Source organism: Podarcis tiliguerta (genome assembly GCF_965153285.1).
Source record: "Podarcis tiliguerta genome assembly, chromosome: 13".
Lineage (NCBI taxonomy): Eukaryota > Metazoa > Chordata > Lepidosauria > Squamata > Lacertidae > Podarcis > Podarcis tiliguerta.
The window spans coordinates 35,794,327-35,817,161 of record NC_139546.1 but is presented as its reverse complement, the minus strand read 5'-3'; the positions used below and the strand labels follow the sequence as shown (position 1 = coordinate 35,817,161).

At 44.8% G+C, this 22,835-nt stretch overlaps 1 protein-coding gene across 4 annotated transcripts in view; it reads right to left on the bottom strand.

Moving 5' to 3' along the window:
* Positions 1 to 3,523: 3,523 nt before the first annotated feature.
* Positions 3,524 to 22,835, bottom strand: part of EMP3 (epithelial membrane protein 3 (MAM blood group)) — a 25,186-nt gene continuing 5,874 nt past the window's right edge. The window contains exons 1-7 of one of the 4 annotated variants that reach the window (XM_083411694.1): positions 17,667 to 17,746; positions 15,480 to 15,604; positions 14,493 to 14,833; positions 9,647 to 9,739; positions 5,973 to 6,075; positions 5,725 to 5,865; positions 3,524 to 5,048 (exon numbers count right to left, since the gene is read on the bottom strand). In XM_083411694.1, coding sequence (XP_083267820.1) covers positions 4,879 to 5,048; positions 5,725 to 5,865; positions 5,973 to 6,075; positions 9,647 to 9,724 — 492 coding nt within the window. In that variant the 5' untranslated portion in view covers positions 9,725 to 9,739; positions 14,493 to 14,833; positions 15,480 to 15,604; positions 17,667 to 17,746 and the 3' untranslated portion in view covers positions 3,524 to 4,878. Of the gene's footprint in view, positions 5,049 to 5,724; positions 5,866 to 5,972; positions 6,076 to 9,646; positions 9,740 to 10,112; positions 10,138 to 10,193; positions 10,331 to 14,492; positions 14,834 to 15,479; positions 15,605 to 17,666; positions 17,747 to 22,835 lie in introns of those variants that run through there. The other 3 variants (XM_083411695.1, XM_083411696.1, XM_083411693.1) reach the window with 3 other exon arrangements.

The following is a 22,835-nucleotide window of genomic DNA, read 5'->3' as shown; positions in this document are numbered from 1 at the left end:
TTATTCTGTTTTATTTTGCACTGCTTGGTCCTAAAGTAACTTCACTGAACTGAACAGCCAGGAGGGCAGTGGTTAGTTATGCTTGGATGTATATTATTATCATTATTATTATTACTAAATTTGCTAGTTGCTTTTTCTTGCCCAGGGCAACCCAAAGCACCTTACATCCAAACCTAAAGACAGACAACCCCACCCACCCACACAGATGCATTAAAACTAAGCAGAGAAAAGAAATACATTAGAAACATCCCGCAATCCCCTAAAGCTTCCTTGTAGCTCCACACCCTCAAAGTATCCTGTGTGCAATAGGGGCACCAGGAGCCCCTCTTTAACCATCCCTATTTATAATATTTTGCACGCTGGAGTTGGATACTTGACTGAGCAAATAACAGCCAGGTATTTGAAAACCGTTAACATTCATTGAACGACGGCATCATTATTTCTGGCTTTCCTTGACTCCCTGTAGCGTCTCACTTGTATCCCATGAGTTCCTACTTTACCATTAACTCGTTCTTTCAGTAGCAACTGTTTTGTCTTGAATTCCTCCTAGGACATTACAGAACAAACAGATACATCATGGTGAGGCACCCATTTGTTCCTGCAGCAAGCAAGACAGGAAGCTCGGCAGTCCTAGGCAGTGATCATGGCCCCCGATGACGGTTTTTGTGTGTTCTCTGTTAGGAGATGCCTGCTGTTAGAGCAGGTGGTCTGTGGGAGATGTTCACGCTGCTGGGTTTTGCTATGGGACCAATGAGCACACAGCTCCCCTTCCTGACAAATGACACTTTATTGGGGCAGGCACACTATATTTGGGGGGGGGGCAGAGAAACTACCACCCCCTGAGTTACTTTCTTGGCTTCATTGAACATTTTATGGCAGATTAGTGGAGGGGAGATTCTGTTTCTAATATATCACATTTCCAGCAGTGATAAACTTAGAAAAAGCCAATTATGGCTTTAAAAAAGAAAACTAGCACAAGTGACACAATAAAACAGCCTGCTTCATTGTTTAGCATCCTGCCACTTGCTGACAAGGGCTCCCCACAAGCAATTACTTGAGCTCTCTTATCTTGAGGTTTCCCTCAAGAAGAAAGTTGCAGGAGAGGTTCTGATGCAGTCATACAGCTTCTTGTACAGGACTGCTGATCCTACACCTTGCCTAATGGTGGAGGTACCACCCAAAACCTTCGGGGAAGGGGCTCCCCCTGTCAAAAGCCACATTCCTTTGGAGGTGCTAATCAGTTGGAGGCAGCATACTAGCAGGAGGTGGGGCTGAAGCCATGTTCTTCCTGTCTCCCCAGTCAGCCGGTTGCCAGAAGAGAGACAGATATGGACACACAGCTTGCAGAGGACTTCTGAAATGAGGTGGGCAGGCTGCAGATTACCAACCCCTCATCTAAGACACCAACCTGACATGATATTTGAGAGGAACTAATAAACTGTCTCCTTGATAAAGGGGCTACACAGGACATTGCTTTGTGGCAGTCTGCTCACTGGTCAATCTAGACCAGTTTTGTTTACATGGGCTGGCAGCAGCACTCCTTGGCCTCGAGCAGAGATATTTCCCAGCCTTGCCCCCTTCCACTGAGAGGTGCAGGGTAACGAGCTTGATTTCCTCTAAGTTAAGCATCTTCTCCATCCCTGGGCTATGGGATCTTTTTAGCCGTTGCACAGCCTCTAATTCAAGGATGGGGGACCTCCAGATGTTGGCAGACTCCCACCAGGCTCAGCCAGCAGGACTGAAGGGCAGGGATGAAGGGAGTCTGACAACATCTGGAGGGCCGCAAGTTCCCCACCCCTGATGTAATTCTACATTTGTTTTAATTAAAATGGAAGATTACAGGTCAGGCAGATTGCATGTTATGATAATCATCTCAGCCGTACAGTTTAAGGAACCTGCTGCGTCAGGCAAAGGCCTGTCTAGTTCATCATTCTGTTTCCACAGCAATCAACCAGGTGCCTTTGGGAAGTCTGTAAGCAGGGCAGGAGCTCAACAGCACTCTGCCCACCTGTGATTCTGAGCAACAGGTATGCAGAGGCATGATGCCTCTGACAGTGGAGGCAGAACACAGCCATTGTGGCTGCTGGTAGCAGAATATTGTTAAGAGTTCCCCTCTTTCCCCCCAGCAGAGACTCCCCGCTGAGTATGCAAAATCCAGAATGGACCACCCTTCTACCCCTTAATGTTGCCTGCTTGTTTCCCAGTTGCCTTCATGACAAACTTGAGGACTAGAAGGAAGCATGCCTTCGAAAAGGCTGACAGTCTGCGTCAGATGAACCAAGGGATACAAAGCAGTGTTTTGTACTTGGGAGAGAGATGCGGCTATGTTTCCTGTACTTAGGACAGACCCATAGAACCAGAATTGGAAGGGACATCAAAGGTCAACTAATCCCAGCTCCAGCTGATGCAGGAAATCCACTACTACAGCACCCCTGATAGGTGGCCATCCAGCCTCTGCTTAAAAACTTTGTAACAAAGCAGAGCCCACCATCTTCTAAGCCAGGTATGGGGAGCCTTTGGCCCTCCAGGTGTTGCTGAACTACAGCTTCCATCCCTGGCCACTGACTTGCTGGGGCCAGTGGAAGTCGTAGTTTAGCAACACCCGTTCTACGGTATTAGCTTGCTCCTACCTGCCGTGGCGTCGGCTGCCCTTTTCTGGCTGCATTCCCTTGCTTCTACACTTGTAAAAAGACAAGCTTTAGGGTGGCTGGTGGATAGTTAAACATTCAGATTTCAATTAGGTTAAATATTTATTGGTTCACGTGCCCAGATCTCTGCACCACCAGATGGTATATTAGTGCTCTTGGCAGGCATAAAGCTGCACTTTTATCTCAGCCCAAGTGCACAGTGAGGATGGAAAGCGGCTGTACCTAGAGAACTGGGGTGGGGTTGCTGGCAGATCAGGACCAGCGAGCACAAGGTCCGTAGGGTCTTGCATTCAACTAAGTTTTACTCGGGGCAGAGCCACTGAAGTGAATGGTGCACCTTGGCCAAGTTCGTTCATTTCACTGAGTCTACTCGGAGTAAAACTTTGCTGCATTCCAACCATAGTCTCCACTCGGCCATGCAGATGCCTGAGTGTCCTTGGCACATCTTTTCCAGCCTTACCGATATCACAGGTTGTTTTGAGAATAACATGGGTGGAGGAGGAAGCTTCTGTGAAGGGGAGATTGAAATGCAATGAAAACAAGTTTGCTCAGTCGGAATGCAGAGAGTCTGGGCAAGGAGGGACTGGATGAATAACAGCAGTCCGGAGTTGGCTGGAAGAGGTGCCACAAGCATTTCTGCAAGGAGGAAAGCTTTTTAATGATGTCGGGTGTTGTGGATTTGGAACAGCATGTTTGCTTCTGCACTCTCATCCAGCCAGCCTGCACTGTTTGTAAATCAACAGATTATTAGAAAAGATACTCTAAGTCTGCAGTGTTCTGTTCGCCAAAGGAAAGTTTCCTTGTGAAGGCTGCGGGAATGTGAGACAAGAATGTGAAACACTGTAGTCCGCAAAGGAACACATGGCTCTGCTGAATTTTGTTTATTAGGTTTTCTTTTATTCTTAAAATGCGTATAAAATATTAAAAGGCCAGGTCAAGAAGGTGAAAGGGGACTTTGGGGGAGCCAGCACATATATAATACTGTTACAGAAATATCATTGGAAGGAACCCGTTTTTAATAACTTGCAAGCAGGCTGCTTGGTAAGGCTACTGGAGAAGCAAAATCTTTCCCATGTTTTCCAAATATTTTGTGCGTAATTGCTATGGGGCAAGAAGGCAGGATTAATCCTCCCAGCTTTAGAAGGATGGTGGATATGATTAGCTTAAATACCTCACCCTATGCTGTTTTGGGGAAAGTACAGAGTATAACCTCAGACTGGGGGGGGGGGGGGGATGAGATACTCCTTTAAAGTAGTTACTGGCTGGAGGGGAAGAGGAAAGTGATGCTATCTGAGTTCTCACCAGGGTCATTTTAACACATTCTGCAGAAAAATGGGGGTTTGTTACTGAAGGTTGACTCAAGGGGGAGTTATAATCACTTGTGACTCCCTGAACAGTGGGCAGGTATTTTGCAAGTATTAGCAAATGGTTTTGTCCAAATCACACCTCGCATTTTTACGCTGTCGCTTAAAATGTCTTAGGTGAAAACCTAAAAATACATTACTTAAAGTGCGTGTAACAGCACATGCAAAAATGCCCTTATGTTTCATGTTTCAAATTCAGAAGATGAAATTCATTTTTCGTGGTGATCTCAATGACCAATTTCAAACTCTGCTATCATCAGGCTCTGTGCATAATGTCCCAGCAGTTGAGAAACAAGAGAGAGTTGCAGATTTTTCAATTCATGACAAACAGTTCTGTATGGACAACGTGATGAAGTCCTACTTTCTACGATTTTTGTGGTTTCAGTTCTTTCAATGAATTTATTAGGGCCCCCCCCCCCCACGTTTGATATTTTAGCTTCCAAGCTGCAAATGTGGAAAGAACACTGATTTTTTTATTTATTAAAAAAAACCCACAAGAAACATATTCAATCCACCATTTTTTAAAATGGGGATTAAAAGGAAAAAAGAATGCTAGAAATGTTTGCAAGTTTGAGTTTTAATGTGTATTTCCATTTTTGCCAAATCTGAAAAATAGAAGAGCCCTGGGAAATGCCAAGTGCAAGATGACACCCCTTTAACTTGCTGTATTATGTGGAAGTACCTGATAACATGCAAACAAGGGGTGATACACTCACAATGCAGAACCCCAGTGGACCAATCCATGTATCGCATAGGATTTTGTACCATAACTGCCTTTGAAAACTGCAAAGAGTTAATACATAGCTAAATTCAGAGGAGAACAGGGCTCCTTCCAAGGCAAATGGGAGAGATCATCCAGTTGATGGTCACTCCTTTTTCCGAAGGTGGATGTAAATGATTCCACTGATAAGAGCCAAAGGAAAGGACAGCCACGCCAGCACAAAACAGTAACCAAAAGACCCACCCGGTGGTCGGCGATCCTGGAACTGTTTCACGTGGGTGGTGTAGATCACGGCAGCTGTGAACACGGAGATAGCTGGAAACAGATCCAAGCAGACAATTAGCACCGGATCCCTGTTAGCTACATCTTACTGCCTAAAGCTGCATTCAATGCTCACATCTTCACCAGGTATTTAAAGCTCCTGGCTTCCCCCCCAAAGAATCCTGGGAACTGTAGTTAAGGGTGCTGGGAATTGTAGCTCTTTGAGATGTATACCATAGATTAAAGCCATGCGCTTTAAATGTACGATCCCTTTGCAGCGTGACAACGAAATCCCAAGGCATAAATCTCACCGGCATCCATATTGGAATCTGCACTTTGCATCTCAGCATATTTTGTGATAACATCGAAGAGAAGAGAACGATAACATATTTCAGATTTATCCAGTGGAATTAGCCCAAAAGTGGTAGTATACTTGGCAATTTGGTGTTGCTGGGTCTTATGGTATACCTGCATGGCTCTTCCTCCTACATGTCCTCACTACTTCCTCACAAGAGCAGCTCCTACACATATACATGCCCCCCTCCATCACACTGCTTTACCCCAGGCTGCACTCCTACTTCTGCCCATCCAAAGTATTACTGTACTTCCTTTCTGGCTCCTATGCTGTATCTCTCCCTGTGAGATTTACTACTCGCCGCAAGCTAATTAAACTGGTCTCTAAACACACACCATACTTACAACTGGTCTCAAATCACCACACCATACTTACATGTAAGTATCTGGAAGATCCCAGTGGCGTAGAACAGGCTTCCCCGCTTCATGGTGTAGAGTTGGCACATGAAGATAATGAAGGCTAAGCTGGAGAAGAGAAGACTTAAAACCATGAAGGCTTGGACTGCCTGAAGCCATGCTGTGGGGGAAAGATAAGTAGGGGGGTGATGAGAGAGGAGGAGACTATAGACATGCAGTAGAGAAGCAGCAGTTAATATGATGTGCAATAGCCTTTGCGGTACTCACCACTGTCAGAGACTGTTTTGCAGGCCCAGGTGTTGGTGTGGTTATTAAGTGTGCACTCATACCAGATGTTCACGGTTTCCTTGTCGGGCAGGACCCACCAAGACTGGAAGAGAATTACAATGGAGATTTTAGAAGCAGGCCTCCAAGGAGGGCTGGCTGGCTGGCTGAGCTTTTCCATCGGGGAAGCCAAGTAAGAACTGACTCCAACCAAGCAGTCAGCAAAACTTTAGAAAAGCCTGTTATTTCCCACCACCAAGGGCTTGCACAGGTCAGTGTGGCCAGTGGGCTGATAACATTACTGGACATGCTTGGAAGACTAGTTTTCAAAGTTCAAAGGGAGTTTACTTTTGAGAGCAAACTGGAAAGTGATAAGCACCAAGGTAATGGTTTTCCCAAGGCCTTTCCACACCTAACATAGCAACAAACATGCGTTTGGGACCACATAAGCGGGAACTAGCATTAATCATGGCACTCAAGGGTATCTGTATGAATGTGTGTTTCCAAACATGTGTTTGTTTCATTCATATAGTACATTTTCATGGGTGCACCAATTAATAGTAAACACACACAGGGCTGATATAGCACTATGTTTATAGCACTTCATAGACACTGTTGTTTGCAATCTTTACAGCAGAGGTGGCTGACCGGTGGCCATCCACATGTTGTTGGACTCCAAGTCCCATCAGCCCCTGCTCTGCTGGTAGTCAGGGATGCTGGGAGTTGTAGTCCAGTAAAGGGCTACAACCTTGTAAGGTAAGTCAGTACTATTATCCCCATTTTGTAGTTGTGGGAGGGAGTCAAAGCTACAGAGGGTGGAAGAGCGTGGTGGTTTAAACTCAATGAGCATGGCAGATGTGGGAGCAGAACTGGAGACTTTCTGATATGTATCTTAAGTCTCTTCACTGCTATACAGTGGTACCTCTGGTTACGAACTTAAGTCGGTCCGTAGGTCCGTTCTCAAGCCGAAACCATTCATAACATGAGGTGCGCTTTCGCTAATGGCACCTCCCGCTGCTGCTGCCCTGCCAGAGCGCGACTTCTGCTCGCATCCTAGGGCAAAATTTGCAACCTGGAGCATCTACTTCCGGGTTAGCGGAGCTCGTAACCCAAAGCGTTCGCAAGGAGGGCGGTACGTAGCATGAGGTTCCACTGTACTACACCATCATGAATAACCGGGGGCTTGCGTTGCTTGTTGAGCCTTGAGAATTTGGGTTCTACATAGGTATTGGAAAGGTATGTGGTTTATTAAACAGTTTCCTGGACAACTCACTGGCAGGGCTCCTAATGCAGGCCTGCAGCAGGGTGTGCCCCAGTCCAAGGAAGAGCAGGAGTGGAGAGTGCAGGCTTCACTGTATTATGGGGTCAGTAACTCACTGTGCCTAAATTCCCAGGGCTAATGCTACTGCCTTTCTTTACTGTGTGTTATTATCCCCCTACTGCAGATTGGGGATGAAGTTTGAGAGAGGGTGGTTTGCCTGAGATGTCCTAATAAGCTGCACTGCATATATAGTAAATAAATATATATGTATGATTGCAAACCCATGCTTTCTATTTAAAAGTAATGTAGAAGTGGGGCAAGGAAAATGAGCGCGTGGGAGGGGAAGCATTTTTAACTCTTCTCTCATTCACTGATTCTCCTCCATACAGTGGCGTAGCGTGGGTTGTCAGCACCCGGGGCAAGGCAAGTAATTTGCGCCCCCTAACCCGTGGATTTTAGCACTCAGAGAGCTGCGAGTGCGAGCGCCCCCCCCTAGATGTTGCGCCCGGTGCGGCCAGCCCCCCCTGCACCTTCCACACTACACCACTGCCTCCATAATTTATCTTTGCTTCTCTTTCCCACCCCAGCAGGACCTTATTTTCCAAGGCGAGGGAGTGGAGTGGGGGCAGCCAAAGGGCTGCAGGGGAGAGTGGACAGATTGGGGAATGGTTAGGAATCTAACCTACAGATTCTCCCTTGAAAAAACCCCTGACTCCAATGATGAAGCAAATGCAAAGTTAGCCTCATAATGTGTTGTTTCACCCCCAGATACACCATAAAAACCTGGGGATTCAACTACACAAGGTCTGAGTTTTAATTGTTCCTTTTTTTGTAAGGTGAGTATTGTATGGCATCAAATCTGAATTATTTGCACAAATAAAAGAATAATGACAAATGTGAATAGCCTGTGCAAAGCAGAAGAAACACCCACACTTACAGTACAGCCCATAACTTATGTTAATGGGTGTGCCATTCCATTTTCATTTTCAATAAGCTGTCATCTCGGGGAAACACACTTCAGGGCTTAACGAAGACAATGAAGTACACACAGACACGGTTGGTGAATAAATTGTGTATCCACCCCCAACACTGGCTGAAGATGCAGGCTCTAGCACAATTATCACTTTAAAAAGTTAACAAAACACCTTGAGTCAGGAGTAGAAGTGTCAAAAAGATTCCAAGGCTACAGCTGCCAAATTAAGACACACCAAAATAAAATTAGGACTCTTCTTCCCTTTCCTTTTTTTGTCTCCAGGGACCAGAATAAAGCAGTACAGAACCAAAAATAAAAATAAAAATCAATATTGAGATCAAAATAAAGGAGGCAAAGCACAAAAAGTACTAAAGAAAATTGGCTCCAATTTCTCACGTAGCAGCACAGGCCTAGCCATGTCTACTCAAAAGTAAATCCTATTATATTCAGTGAGGCATACCTGTAAGCAGTGCTTTTTTAAAAGAAATGTTTAGGGATACTCTCATTTTCCTACTCATATTGAATGAAATACTGCCCCTCAATGAGGCTAAAGTTAGATTTCACAAAATGTGTATGCGTGCCCCTGCGTCCTCCCAGAAAAAAGCACTGCCTGCAAGTCAATGGTTGGGATTGCAGCCTATTATATGCCATGTCAAAGGCAGAAATCCCATTCTAAAGAAAGCTATCCGCTGCAATAAATTAACTTTATGTTCCCAAAGATTAAATGCCTCATTCAGGAGGGATGTGATAACATGATGGTGGTGGTAATAATAATAATAATAATAATAATAATAATACAGTTATTAGTTATACCCCACCCATCTGGCTGGGTTTCATCAGCCACTCTGGGTGGCCTACAACCCTCTGATGGGTTCCATGTACTTGAAACATGCTACTATGCAATAAGTTGGAGAGCTTCAGTGAATCTACAATTTCCTTTAGCACCTTCAGAAACTGACTGTCCTTTTTTGTGAGGGTGGGGCAGGGGAGGACTATGGAGAAGTCTAAGGGCTGGTCTGGGCCCTTGGAGAATTCGGGATCCAGAGCAGGAAGAGACTGCCGGCATCAATACTTTCAGTTGGGGCTTCTCTATTCTCCAGACCAGCTCCAGGCTCTATCACAGATGGTAGGCTCTGTAATAATGAATTCAGCACCACCTAGCAGTATGGGCTTTATGAAAGATCTCCCCGGATAGGCAGCACGCAAGAACAATGTAGTTTGAATCACATGACATGGCGCACAGAGAGATTGGTTGCTTCCAGGGTGAATGAAATTGTTTACCACACCTGGATTAAGGATTGGTATGCCCACTGAGGCACGGGGCCAATAAAAAGTTGCTTCCGAGGGCCAGATCTGGCTCACAACAGGCTACCAGCTGAACAAACCTAAAACAGAGGAGGAAAACAAGACGGACCGGGAGCGAGAGCTTCTGCGTTCTCTCACCTTGTCCAACGTGGCGACGAAGAGTAAGATGAGAATGAGGACATGGAGGGCAGTGACTGCGAAGAGAAGGAAACTCATCTTGGCAGCTGGAAGCTGGGGAGAGAAGGGTGGGCAGCATTAAACAAAACCTTGCAAAACAAAAACAAAAACCTGTTTTCTGCACTTAATACTAGGGATAGGTGAGGGTGTCCAAAATCTGATTAAATCTTAACAGAGTTTCCAACTCCAGACCTCCCACCTTCTTCACTCAGAAATCTTTCCAGCTCCAGACTGAGCAACTAGACACCGCTCTGTTCCTTCTCCGGAATGTAAGGGCCCCTGGTTTCCCATTCTAACTCCCTCCCCCGCTCAAACTAGTAGATCCCATTCCCCCAAAGTCTTTGACTCGCAGCAGGCCTGTCTCCCCTGCCACAACCCACTTAGAGGAGCCAGGAGGAGTCCTGAGGCTCAGGCCCACTATTCTCACCCACTGCATCACTCCCAGAGGACTCCCAAGCCCCAGCTTCTAAGCACATATTGTACATTTCTGTCTAGCTGTTACCCACACCTCATTGGGTCTGTCTGGAGATATCTAGAGCTCCGAGCCCCTCCTTGGACATGCCGTCTTTCCCAGCCCCCTCCAGCCCAGAGAAGCAAGGAGCTGGGCTCATCTACCCAGCTCACATTCCTGTGGCTTTAGGCTTTGCCCTAATGTGATCCAGATGTTGCAGAGTCATGTGAGCCCTGGGCACGCCAGGGGTGGAGGTAGCAACAGCCTGGCTGTGTCGCTGCCGCCTCCTTCAGTCCCACCAAGGGGCCCTGCCTTTCAAATACCAGCGAGGGAATCCTGATGGTATACATCAGAAATTGCAGAGCAGCAAGAAAGGCAAAAGGAAGTTGCAAACATGAGGTCGGTTTTTAATAATAATAATAATAATAGCCAGCAGCAGCAACAAACCTACAGTTTCTGACTACATTTTCTCAGTAGTTAATTTCTTAAATTGACTTTTAAGGCAAGATCATACCACTTTAAACAGTCACAGCTTCCCCCAAAGAATCCTGGGGACTTTAGTTTGCTAAGGGTGCTGTGAGTTGTTAGGAGACCCACATGGAGCTACAATCCCTAGAGTGGCTTAACCTATAAAACAGGGATGGGAGAACTTTCTCAGCCGCCAGGCCACATTCTTTTCTGGGGACCACATGCCAGTGCCACGTGGAACCAGAAGCAAAAGTGGCTGAGCAATTCATGTAAATTTTACCTGTGTACATCAAGCTACAGTGGTGCCCCGCAAGACGAAATTAATTCGTTCTGCGAGTTTTTTCGTCTTGCGAAGCACCGCTGTGTATTGACCGTTTCCCATAGGAATGCATTGGCGGTTTTAAAAAAAAGGCGCAAGACGTTTCGTCTTGCGAAGCAAGCCCATAGGGAAATCCGTCTTCCGAAGCACCTCAGAAAACGGAAAACTCTTTCGTCTTGCGAGTTTTTCGTCTTCCGAGGCATTCGTCTTGCGGGGCACCACTGTACTTTCTACACTGACCCTCACACCCTGCTCCAGCCTCCACCTAGGCAAGCAGGAGGCATTATCAGAGCTCAATGACACATTCCAGCCAGGCAAAAACTCTCAAAAGGGATGTGAAGTAAATTTGGTGAGAGGGTGTGGCCTGAGGTAAGAGGGTATGATCTAGGTAAAGTCACAGGGGCCAGATAGAGAAGTCTGGAAGGTGAGCTTTGACCTCCAAGTCTGACACACACATCCCTCCCACCCACCCCACTGTAAAGTATTGAAGTCCTATATCATGGCCTGGTACTGAAAACAAAGTGCTTGGACTGAATCCTGGTTCAAATTAAGCCCAGTCCATTCTCCTTCCGGATCCACAAATTCTGCCTCCTGGTCTTTCATCTGTCTCCAAAAAGATCCCATCGCAGAAAACTTAACAGATTCTAGCTCCTAGTTCCTTGTGAATCAACCAGTTAAACTTCAATGCTCTCATTTGAAGCAGTAGCACAGCTTCCCAGAAGGAGTCCCACAAAGGAACTGTAGTTTGTTAAGAGTGCATGTTAGGAGAGCTACAATTCCCAGAGTTCCATGGGAAGAGGGCATTGGGTTGTTAAACCATGCTGAGAATTGTAGCTCTGTGAGGGGAATAGGGATCTCCTAAGAACTCTCCTCACCCTTAACAAGCTACTGTCTCCAGGATTCTTCAGGGGAAGCCATGACTGTTTGAAGTAGAATAAGACTGCATTAAATTGATAGCGCAAATGGGGGTGTGCGCCACCCCAGGCACCTGAGCGGCTAGCTACGCCACTGCATACTTCTGAATTTTCCCACAGCAGCCAACTTAAGGCCATTCCTAGTTTTGAAAAATAAGGAATCCAGTGCCTGCCTTACAAAAAAGGCAGAGAAAGAACCGTTTTCATTTTATTTTAGGATAATAATACATAGAAGGATAAGTGGCTCCTATTATTACCGATATTTATTATTATGTATTGCACTTATTAGTTGCTCTTTTTTTACTAAAATGTAAACTCAAAGCAACTTGAAGTGCCATGAGAACGTATGCTAGCTGTGAGAGACAGGATTTTTGGTATCTGCTTGGGTTGATTTGTTTCTCTGCTATCTGGGTATCTTACCATGCACCACATGACTAGGTTTTCACGCTATTCTGCTTCCTCTACAAAACTGTAAAATTATTCTAGTTTACCCCAACTTTTTAAATTGTATGTGCATGCTCTTAATTTGTGAACTGAATACGAAAGCTATATGGACTAGAATTTATATTTGGGAGGTTTTTTTAAAGAAAAAAACGTTCTCTTCTGCTTTTCGTTTCCTATGAATAACATTTGCAAATGACTCATTCCAGATTGAAAAGGCACTCCTCTTTTGAACACTGCCAACACACATACACATATGTCACTAAAATTTTCTGACACTGGCAATTAACATCTGGCTCCTAGGCGGAGAGGTCAGAACGCATGGATAGGCAACTTAAACTGCTTGATCACAGAAGAGCTCTTTAGAATAACTTACTTTGTTTTTCTGTGAGGATACTAAAACCAGTGTTAAGAATAAACAAGCACCCACAAAATAAAGGGTGTAAAAAAACATATTAGAATTCACAAAATGGGGAGGGCACAATATAATACAGTCCTAAGTATGCACATTCAGAAGCAAGCGCCACTGAGTTTGATGGGGCTGAATCCAAGAAAAGTTGTTTAGGAGTGTATCAACACTGCACAATCCTGGATAACTTTACTCAGAAGGGTAAGTCTTCAGTGAGACTTACTGTATTTTTTGCTCTATAAGACTCACTTTTTCCCTCCTAAAAAGTAAGGGGAAATGTGTGTGCGTCTTATGGAGCGAATGCAGGCTGCGCAGCTATCCCAGAAGCCAGAACAGCAAGAGGGATCGCTGCTTTCGCCGCACAGCCATCCCTCTTGTTATTCTGGCTTCTGAGATTCAGAATATTTTTTCCCTTGTTTTCCTCTTCCAAAAACTAGGTGCGTCTTATGGTCTGGTGCTTCCAAATGTGCACCGGACTGCAGCATCATAGTCCCACTTGCCTGGGAATAAGTCCCAATGAATTCAGCAGGATTTACTTCTGAGTAGTCTTGATTAGGATTGCTGCATTAGTCTGCTTTTTAAACAGATACAAAATACTTTAAACAAATACCAAAAAAACCAAAATCATTGTCCTAGATATATCTTTTAGGAATGTCTATCTCCATCAGTTTAAGGCCTGGGGTAATTTTCACACAATTAAAGGTATTTCAGCATCTCATTTCTGCTGCACATGAAAATTGCAAATGGGGAATAAAAACTGGAAGAGAGACCAACAACAGCATTTACTTTTCCATTATCACCATCCAGTTTAATCTTAAACCTCATACATGAAAAGGCCCTTTAGAAACCTAGGCTGGGTTTTGTCAGCTGTAGTAGCAGAGTATGTTGAGCTTAGGGTAAATAACTGAAGTATATAGGATGCTAGGAAACCCATTTTGAAAGAAACACGCACCCCCATAAGGTATCACATTATCCCAAAATGCAATACCCACTACGTTGGAGAAGGGGCAGCATCTGGGGATCTGAGAGGTTCCCTGATTTCCAACACCTCAAGCACCTTGTTATTCAAGGCAGGCAGGAATCTCAATGGGGGGGCTGGGGAAGGAACACCGCCCCCTCGGCTTTTGTTTTAAGTTTCGCAGCTACCCTTTTACGGTGCGCCGTGAGTTGGCTAAAACGTGGACGATTCAGGAGGTGGAGCTGGGTGAGCTTTATTGGGGGGGGGGCTACCCTCCATTTGCAAAATTTGCCTTTTGCAACGACCTTCGTGTATCGGCCTAAGCAATGTATTGATCGGACTCCATCTAAAAAGCGCTGCTAAGGGAGCTTGGAGCGATGGGGTCGTGTGTCTGAAGGAAGGCTCCCTGAATTCTCTTGGGGAGGGAAATGGATGATAGCGACGATCGGGCGAAAAAAAGAGGATTTTGGGGAGAGGACGCGGGGTCCAGAGGGTTAGAGCAGAGGGAGGGGCTGGCAATCTGACAGAGGGGAGTGGTTTGCTAAGGCTTCTCCTCCCCCCAGCCCCAGCCTCAGGCGTCAAATTGATGCTTCTCCCGTTCAATTCTCACAAATCCCTTTCTATTTCCTAAAAAAAAAATAAAAAAATCTGGCTGTCAGCTCTTCCGAGCCTAACTGGCAAGATCTCTCGATCTCTCTTCCCACCCCCAAACGGGAATATTATGGGATCCTACCTAGCACCCTGCTCTAATCCCCCCCCCTTTCCCAAGGTCTCGTTTCCCAAATTCTCCCTCGAGAACCCAGGAGTTTTGGCACCCAACTTTCCCCCTGACCCGTTGGATAGGTACCTGGAGGTGCTGATGGAGGGTCTAGGACGGAGGCAGCTTCCTGCTGCTCTTGTTGCTCCTGAAGTTTCCTCTCTTCACCCCCTCCTTGGATTAAAAAAAACACACGAAATTCCCCAGTTTAGCTCATCCACATCGCACCAGGCTTACCCAGCCCTGCCCTTGGCAAAGGTCCACGTGGGTGGGACCAGAGAGCGCGTGGCTGGCCAGTTGCCCCGAAGAACGGAGTTGGGGAAGGGTGGCTCATTTGGGAGGGGCCCGACTTCTTGAAAATTGTAGCGCCCCTCCTCCAGTTGTGTCGTGTCTCTTTTGCCGCTTTTCTTCCTGGCTGACAAGGGCTCGGTCTGCACGGAAGGAAGAAACCACTCAGTCTTTTTCACCATTTCACTTTCTTGCCCGGAAAGGGAGGTGGGGTGGGGTGGGGTGGGGGGAACCTTTATCTGCCTGTCACGAAACTATTAAGACACAGAAGAGCACTGGCCAGGTGAAAAGGGGGGTCTTTTCCTATTACTGAACCCCCCCCCCAACCCGTGCCGCACAACAAGTTTATTGTGACATGCACTTTCGTGGACTGGAGCCCACTTCTTCAAATGAATTATCTTCAGAATTATCCTCTGTGTGGACTTGCCAGACCAGCTTTTGGACATTCATCCCGATTTGTTTGCAGGGAAGTTAGATGGAGGAGAGGTAGGATGACCATTGTGCAAAAACAAGTGTTATCCCACACTTTCCAGTACGTTTCCCTTTCACCTTACTGGAAAGAAAACGTGGGGGGATTTGACTCAAAGAAGCTGCTCAAGACCTCTCATTCAGCTATAAATACACAACCTGAATTTACTCATTTGTGATTGAATTTCGTTTTAGCGACAGTCTGGAAGCACCCACAGAGGGGTCAGAAATGTAAAGAGGGGCCAAAAAGTCACAAAAGGCAAAGAGATACACTCTGGCATTCCTGTACAAAGCTTAAAAGAATATAATAACTGTCCATACCTGTAGTAACTGTGGACAGACAACTCCATCTTCCTTCTTTTGCTATGCTACTTGTAGAGGGAGAAGAAAACCTGGTCTCCGTTTAATCTTTAATGAAGTACTGCAATCATATTCAACCTTGGAGCCTTGGAAGGAAAATATGTTTACTGGAATAGGAAAGAAAAGCTAGAAAGTATATAAGAAGAGTCCTATTGGGTCAGGTCAAATATCCATCTTGTTCAGCATCCCATTTCTGAGTGTGGCCAATCAGATGCTCCTAAGAAAACTACAAGCAGGGGGCTGGCTCTCCACTGTGTCTGAGCAGCTTTGATTACTAATGACCATTGACAGACCTATGCTCAGTTTACTTGTCTAGGTAAAGGTAAAGGGACCCCTGACCATTAGGTCCAGTCGTGGCTGACTCTGGGGTTGCAGCGCTCATCTCGCTTTATTGGCCGAGGGAGCCGGCGTACAGCTTCCAGGTCATGTGGCCAGCATGACTAAGCTGCTTCTGGCGAACCAGAGCAGCGCACGGAAATGCCGTTTACCTTCCCACCGGAGCGGTACCTATTTATCTACTTGCACTTTGATGTGCTTTTGAATTGCTAGGTTGGCAGGAGCAGGGACCGAGCAACGGGAGCTCATCCCGTCGTGGGGATTCGAACCGCCGACCTTCTGATCGGCAAGTCCTAGGCTCTGTGGTTTAACCCACACGTAAGGTCATTTCCAGACAATCTGTTAATTGAGCACTCTTCTGCCTTGCCTGTGGGGAGGTTAAGCAAATCTCGCCCCACACTATCCAGTGCATTCCCCCCTCATTTTCCTTATTATAAAAACAATCAGATTTTTTGGAGTTTGGGGTCTGTTGTGCAAGGGCTCCACCACATAAGCTTTAACTGCACAACCTGAATTTGCTGGTATGTGATGGAGTCCCACAGTGACTCTCTGGAAGTGTCCTAAGACAGTGAAGTGGCCATCACTGCTTATTGTTGCAATCAATCATACATATTATACAGTGCTATTTTTCTGGAAACTCACAGAACTCACCATGAACACCTCCCTTGTTCTCTTATAAGGGCAATGGTGCCCACATGAGAGGTGCCAGAACTGAGTTCCGGGGAGTTCCGGCTGCAAAAAGCCCTGATATTATACATTTTATATAATAATTATAAAATGTATAAAGAAGTGCTTTCTCCAATCTGTCCTGATTCTACCATTAGTCCAATTATCTGGGTTCTTGTATTCCTAGGACAGTCTAAAATTTACTGGGCCTGGGCCTCATCATCCATCCATCCATCCATCCATCCATCCAATGAAGTAACAAGGGCTGTATCTGAGCCAAGGCTCAGCACAGTTCCTTCCCAAAACAATTATGGTGATCCAGCCCCAAAGTATTCATAAAATGAATGTATCCCCAAGCATGCGTAGACTACCTCTCTTTCACCACTGGGTCATTCTATCCAGGTCTGATACTTCTCTCCTCACATTAACAACTTCCACAATGGGGCACCAAAATCAGGTGGAATCCAAGGGCACGCCTAGAGCAGCAATAGTAAATACCCTTATTAGGGAGTACGCTGCCCTGAATACCGTAGAACATTTCTATTTAAATATACATGGGATTACACTAGAAACCTAGGTACATAGCTGTTAGCTTATTGAAGGGAGAGCAAGAAAAGATACAAATGGGGCAGAATTATTTGTTTTGGGAACTGACATTTAAAGAATAAATTGTATCATGCAACAAAATGTAAATATTACATCAGCGTAAGGCTGTGCATACACTATATATTTAAAACACATGGCTTCTCCCAAAGAATCCTGGGAACCATAGTTTTCAAAGAGCGCTAAGAATTGAAGCTGTGAGGGATAAGCTATAGATCCCAGAATTTGTGTGTGTGCCCTTAAATGTATGGTGTGTACACAGTCTGTTAAAAAATTTGTGAGGTGTTAACAAAGACATTAACACAAGTAATTCATTTCTTGTATGTTGATAGCTGCATGATTAATAGTATCAACAGTTGCAATCCAATTTATGGTTCCTAGCAGTGGTAGAAAAAATCATGAAGAAATTAAAGCTCAGATTACTTATGACAACTTATTTGCAGTTTAGGGTACTTTATTTTCCACAAAAGGGAAAAAGGAAAAGGGAGGACTGTTCTGGCAGCATATTCACTACTCCAGAATGTGTAAATATTTCTAACATACCCTTGAGGTGTGAAACTGGGCTGTAGGATGGGCACTTCAAGATTCAATAACACAAATCAGCATGAGTGCTCAATAAACAGGTAATCTGGAAGCGACCAGGGTATGGGAAGCTAATTATTTGCAGAAAACTCTGTAATGAAACAAAATAAAAAAAAGGGGGGGGGAGATTCCCTCCCACCCACATTAAATGGCTCAACATCTTGTTACACACCGCCCAATGTCTGAGCGGTGTGAGATTCCAGGGGTACCAGGCATGCTTTCCAGGGTCTGTATTTCCATTTGGATAATGAAACACAGCAGAGACTGTGGCATCTTTATGATATATGGTTTATTTACACATATGTACAGCCTAAGCCTAGATGGAGAGAGTGCAGAACACTCACATCCTAAAGGAGCCCTGTTCCTTCCATTGCTGCAGCCTTTGATTCCAAGAGACCCTAAACATTGTGTCTCACCTTCTCTGCAGCAGAAAACAGATTAACCACCTCATGCTCTGCCCTATCCCCTCCAGTTTGCAAAAGGGACACTTTTTTCCTGTTTGCTTATATTATTGCCCACTACAACCCTGGAAATGTTCTCCTCCCAACTCTGGTACTATCTTTTGTTAATTACCTAGAGATCAGAGTGGAGTATTTCCTCTCTGTATCAGAGTATTTTGCCTTGTTGATGGTTTTAATTGGGATCAGGTGTTAAACAGGGTTGTGTTATTGCCCCAACTCTGTTCATTATTTTCATTGCCATGATCCTACACTTTGTCGAAGGGAAACTCCCCACCGGAGTAGAAATCATGTATCGAACAGATGGAAAGCTCTTCAATCTGAGCAGGCTGAAAGCAAAGAGTAAGGTTACGGTAACTTCCATCATAAAGCTTCAGTATGCTGATGACAAAGTAGTGTGTGCACGCTCAGAGGATGACCAAGTCCAAACCATCCTAAATATCTTTGCAGAAGCTTACGAAAATATTGGCCTATCACTCAACATCCAAAAAACCAAAGTGCTGCACTAACAAGTACAAAATAACCCCTCTGCAGCGCCACAAATCCAACTCAATGGTGTAACATTGGAAAATGTCAATCACTTCTCCTACCTAGGCAGTTATCTTTCCACAAGGGCCAGCATTGATGCCAAAATCCAGCATCGCCTGAGCTCTGCGAGTGTGGCTTTCTCCCGATCGAAGTGCAGAGTGTTCGAGGACCAGGACATTCGCAGGGAAACCAAAACGCTTGTTTACAAAGCTATTGTACTACCAACCTTACTATATGCTTGTGAAACATGGACCACTTATAAACGCCATCTCCAACTCCTTGAAAGATTCCAGCCACGGTGTCTCTGAATTTTTTTTACACATTATTTGGGAAGACAGGTGAACTAATATTAGTGTACTGGAAGAAGCAAAGATCACCATTGTTGAAGCAATGATTCTTCAACTTTGTTGGACTAGTCATATTGTGCGGATGCCTGATGATCGTCTTCCAAAGCAACTACTCCATTCTGAACTTAAAAATGGAAAGCTTAATGCTGGTGGTCAACAAAAGAGGTTTAAAGACTGTCTCAAGGCAAATATAAAAAAATGTAGTACTGTATAAACACTGACAACTGGGAAACACTTTCCTGTGAGCGTTCCACTTGGAGGACAGCCTTTACCAAAGGTGTCATGGGCTTTGAAGACACTTGAACTCAGGATGCAAGGGAGAAATGTGCTAAGAGGAAGGCACTCTTGGCAAATCCACACTGTGATCAACTCCCGCTCGGAAACCAATGTCCCCACTGTGGAAGGACGTGTGGATACAGAAAATTGGCCTCCACAGTCACTTACGGACTCATTGTTAAAACCATGTTTATGGAAGACAATCTTACTCAGCTACGAGTGATCGCCAAAGAAGAAGACTTAATGACAGGCCATCATCAGCCTGTTCTTCCAATAGCCCCCATCCAACTAGCTCTGCGGGAGCTGGCCTGGCTCATTAGCAGGAACTAAATTTAATTCTTCTACTGAATTCAAAAATTATGGGTGACTTGCACTCACAAACTCTGGCACCCAGAACCTATAGCAATATTTAAATTTTCTGTTAATGCAAAGTATGCAATCCATAAACAATTTAAGATTTAAAACTGCGGGAAATTTTCCACAGTACATCTTCAAGATCACTTAATCCAGATTAGTGGCCTGCTCATACGCACTTACCTCCCTGCCATATTTATAGTCATGGTGTCTATAGATTGGTAAAAGGTTGGATTTTCTACTGCCTTTTAGTGCACCTTTCTGGATGGAGTTATTTATGACAGTTGTTTGTTTACTTCTTCTTTTTTATTAAATTTTCAGAAGTTTAACATATACTCTTGAATATACTCTGTTTTGCATGGTGTTTTTATTTCTCCCCCTCTGCCGAACCCTATCTTCTATCTCTTATACCATAACAACACTATAATAGCTTGTTTATTTCTTTTAGTTCTACCCCTCTTTTCCATCCAGAAGGATCCCGAAGAGCAGGGGTTAAATAAATAAATAAGCAAATCATGATTGCTTCTATCCTGCTGGGCACTTAAAAACATTACATTCTTTTTTTAAAGTATCTATTTCACCTTTCTGCATATGCACTCGAGATAGCCATGGTTACAGGACCAGAGTCTGTTAACTATTCCAGAATAATTAACATACGAGTACAAGAGTCTGTGATCACGTATATATGTTCTTGTGGTGTAGAGTGGATGAGAGGTACGGGGAAGGGAAGGACTGGCAAGAGAAGAGTTGGAACAGGGAGTGACTGGATTAATTGCCTTTTCAATGAAAGTATTTATTTATCCAGAAAGTAAAGTGAAGCTCAAGGGCAAAAATGGAAATCATAGCACAAGTTTAAAAATAGTCCCAGACGGATTCCCACTAATTGCCTGGTTTACAAAGAGGCATCTGAATGAATAGGCAAGTGGTAGAGTAGAATTCAGGCTGCAAGGAGTGGCGGGGAGGTGTACAATTTTTTTATCTTCTCCTACATTAAAACAAAAAACAAAACAAAACAAAAACCAACCAAATATCTCCCTACAAGTAAAGGGAAACTATTAGCATATTAGAGAGAATGCTTATAGTCCAGGCTTCAAGGGCACTGCTAGGTACACTGCTAGCGTTATGAGAGAAGGGAGTAAAACCTTTTTCCTCTCTACTTTCTCATGTATAATTTTATACACTTCTATGCACGTCACCTCTTACTCACCTTTTCTCTGAACTAAAAAGCCCCAAATGTTCTAACCTTTCCTCCCCATAGGGGAGTTGCTTCATCCCTTGATTATTTTGGTTGTCCTGTTCTGAATTTTTTCCCAACTTTGCAATATCCTTTTTCAGGGGGGGGGGGGTGGTGACCAGATCATAGCTGTCAAGTGTCCCTTATTTGAAGGGACAGTCCCTTTTTCCAGCGCCATGTCCTGCTGCTGTCCCTTATTGATAGATGTCCCTTAAATGATGTCCCTTAAATTTCAAAGGAAGCAGCTCCTCTCCCTCCCTCCCTCCCTCCCTGCCGGCCAGGGAGGTGGGAGGCTCCAACTCTGTCGCTTAGCCAACACTGGGTGTTGCTCACCCAATCAGAAGTCTAAGAACAACTGGGGGGGTGGAGCTTGCATGCCTTGTGTGTGGCTAGTTAATGCAAGCTGAGGGGGGTTTTGAATGCTGGACGCCATTTTGTTGCACGTGCTGCTGCAAACTTTGCAGTGCAAAGCCAGGCTGGGGAGCCATCTTAAGTTGAGGCTGCATAGGCCTCGTGGTGCATGTGATTCAGGTTCTATTCAGTTGAACCTCTGGTTACAAAGTTGGTTGGACAGTGTTCTTGAAGCTACCAGCATGAGTTTGACCAGACTGCAGGAGGACAGGAAGACTGGAGTGCCTGGAACAGGTGAGGCTGCAGGTCCCTTATTTTGGCTGCTGGTCCCTTATTTTCAAGGCTGCTGGTCCCTTATTTTCAAATCTGTAAGTTGACAGCTATGGACCAGATCCAAGGCTCCACAGGATATCAATGGCTACTAGTCATGATGGCTACAGTATGTTCTCTCTCCACTGCTGATGGAAGCTGGATAGGGAGAGTGCTGTGGGACTCAAGTCCTGCTTTCAGACTTCCCATAGACATTTTATTGGCCGCTGTGGGAACAGAATGATGAACTCGGTAGGTCTTCTTATGTTGACAAACAAGACCTGGGACATGGGGCCACCCCCATGTCTGCTTCCTGGTATACTATTTTTCTACTTGCAGGATTTTTTTGACAATGTGCAGGATCCTCCATCAGGATTCAGATGTAATATAGTCAATTCTTCCACCTCAGAATGCCAGCTACTCTGCATGCACAGAGCAAAACTATCATAGAACTAATCTATTTCAGCGGATCCCCCAACCTGATTCTTGGACACCAAAAAAATTACAGGACTCCACCTTACAAAACCAAGCTCTGAGCACACAAGCAAAGCCATGGCAAAATTCAGCCAAAGTTCCACATTTTGGAGTCTTGACATATCAACCCTATCAGAGGTGTGACTCCTAATGAAAGTGTGCTAGTAAAATATAAATACTGCTCATTCACCTTGACTGGAAAATGGGTTTAAGTATTGAATGACACACACATATAAAGGGAGAGCTAGAGACTTGCAATGTTGTGAGGTTCCCCAAGCAGAGCTGTCATCCACAACCAGAAACTGCAGTACAGTGATGTACACCGACCCAGCTATCTGAATAGTCTGAGGCTGCCCTCTTATGTTAACCTGATTTATTCTGTGGGAGGGTAAGAAGAGGCAGGAAAAGGCTTGCTTATAATGCTATTGCATCTCCCAGTTCCCAAGGATGTGTGCATTTTCTGTTTTAAGATTGCCTCCTTGCAACCATGAGGACTAGAAACTATGTTTTACCCACTACCCCTTTCCTCATCCATAACCATGAAGACTAGAAATATAGCTTGTCTGGTTAAGAGTATCAAACTAGGATCTGGGAAGCCAGGGTTCAAATTCCCACACAGCTATAAGGTCACACACACACCATATATTTAAAGCACAATTTTACCATTTTAACAGTTACGGGGAATACTGGGAACTGTAGTGGGTTTTTTTTAGTGTGCTGGGAATTGTAGCTCTGTGAGGTCAGCACCCTTAAGAAAACTGTTCCTAGGATCCCCCATTACAGTTGAAGTAGTATAATA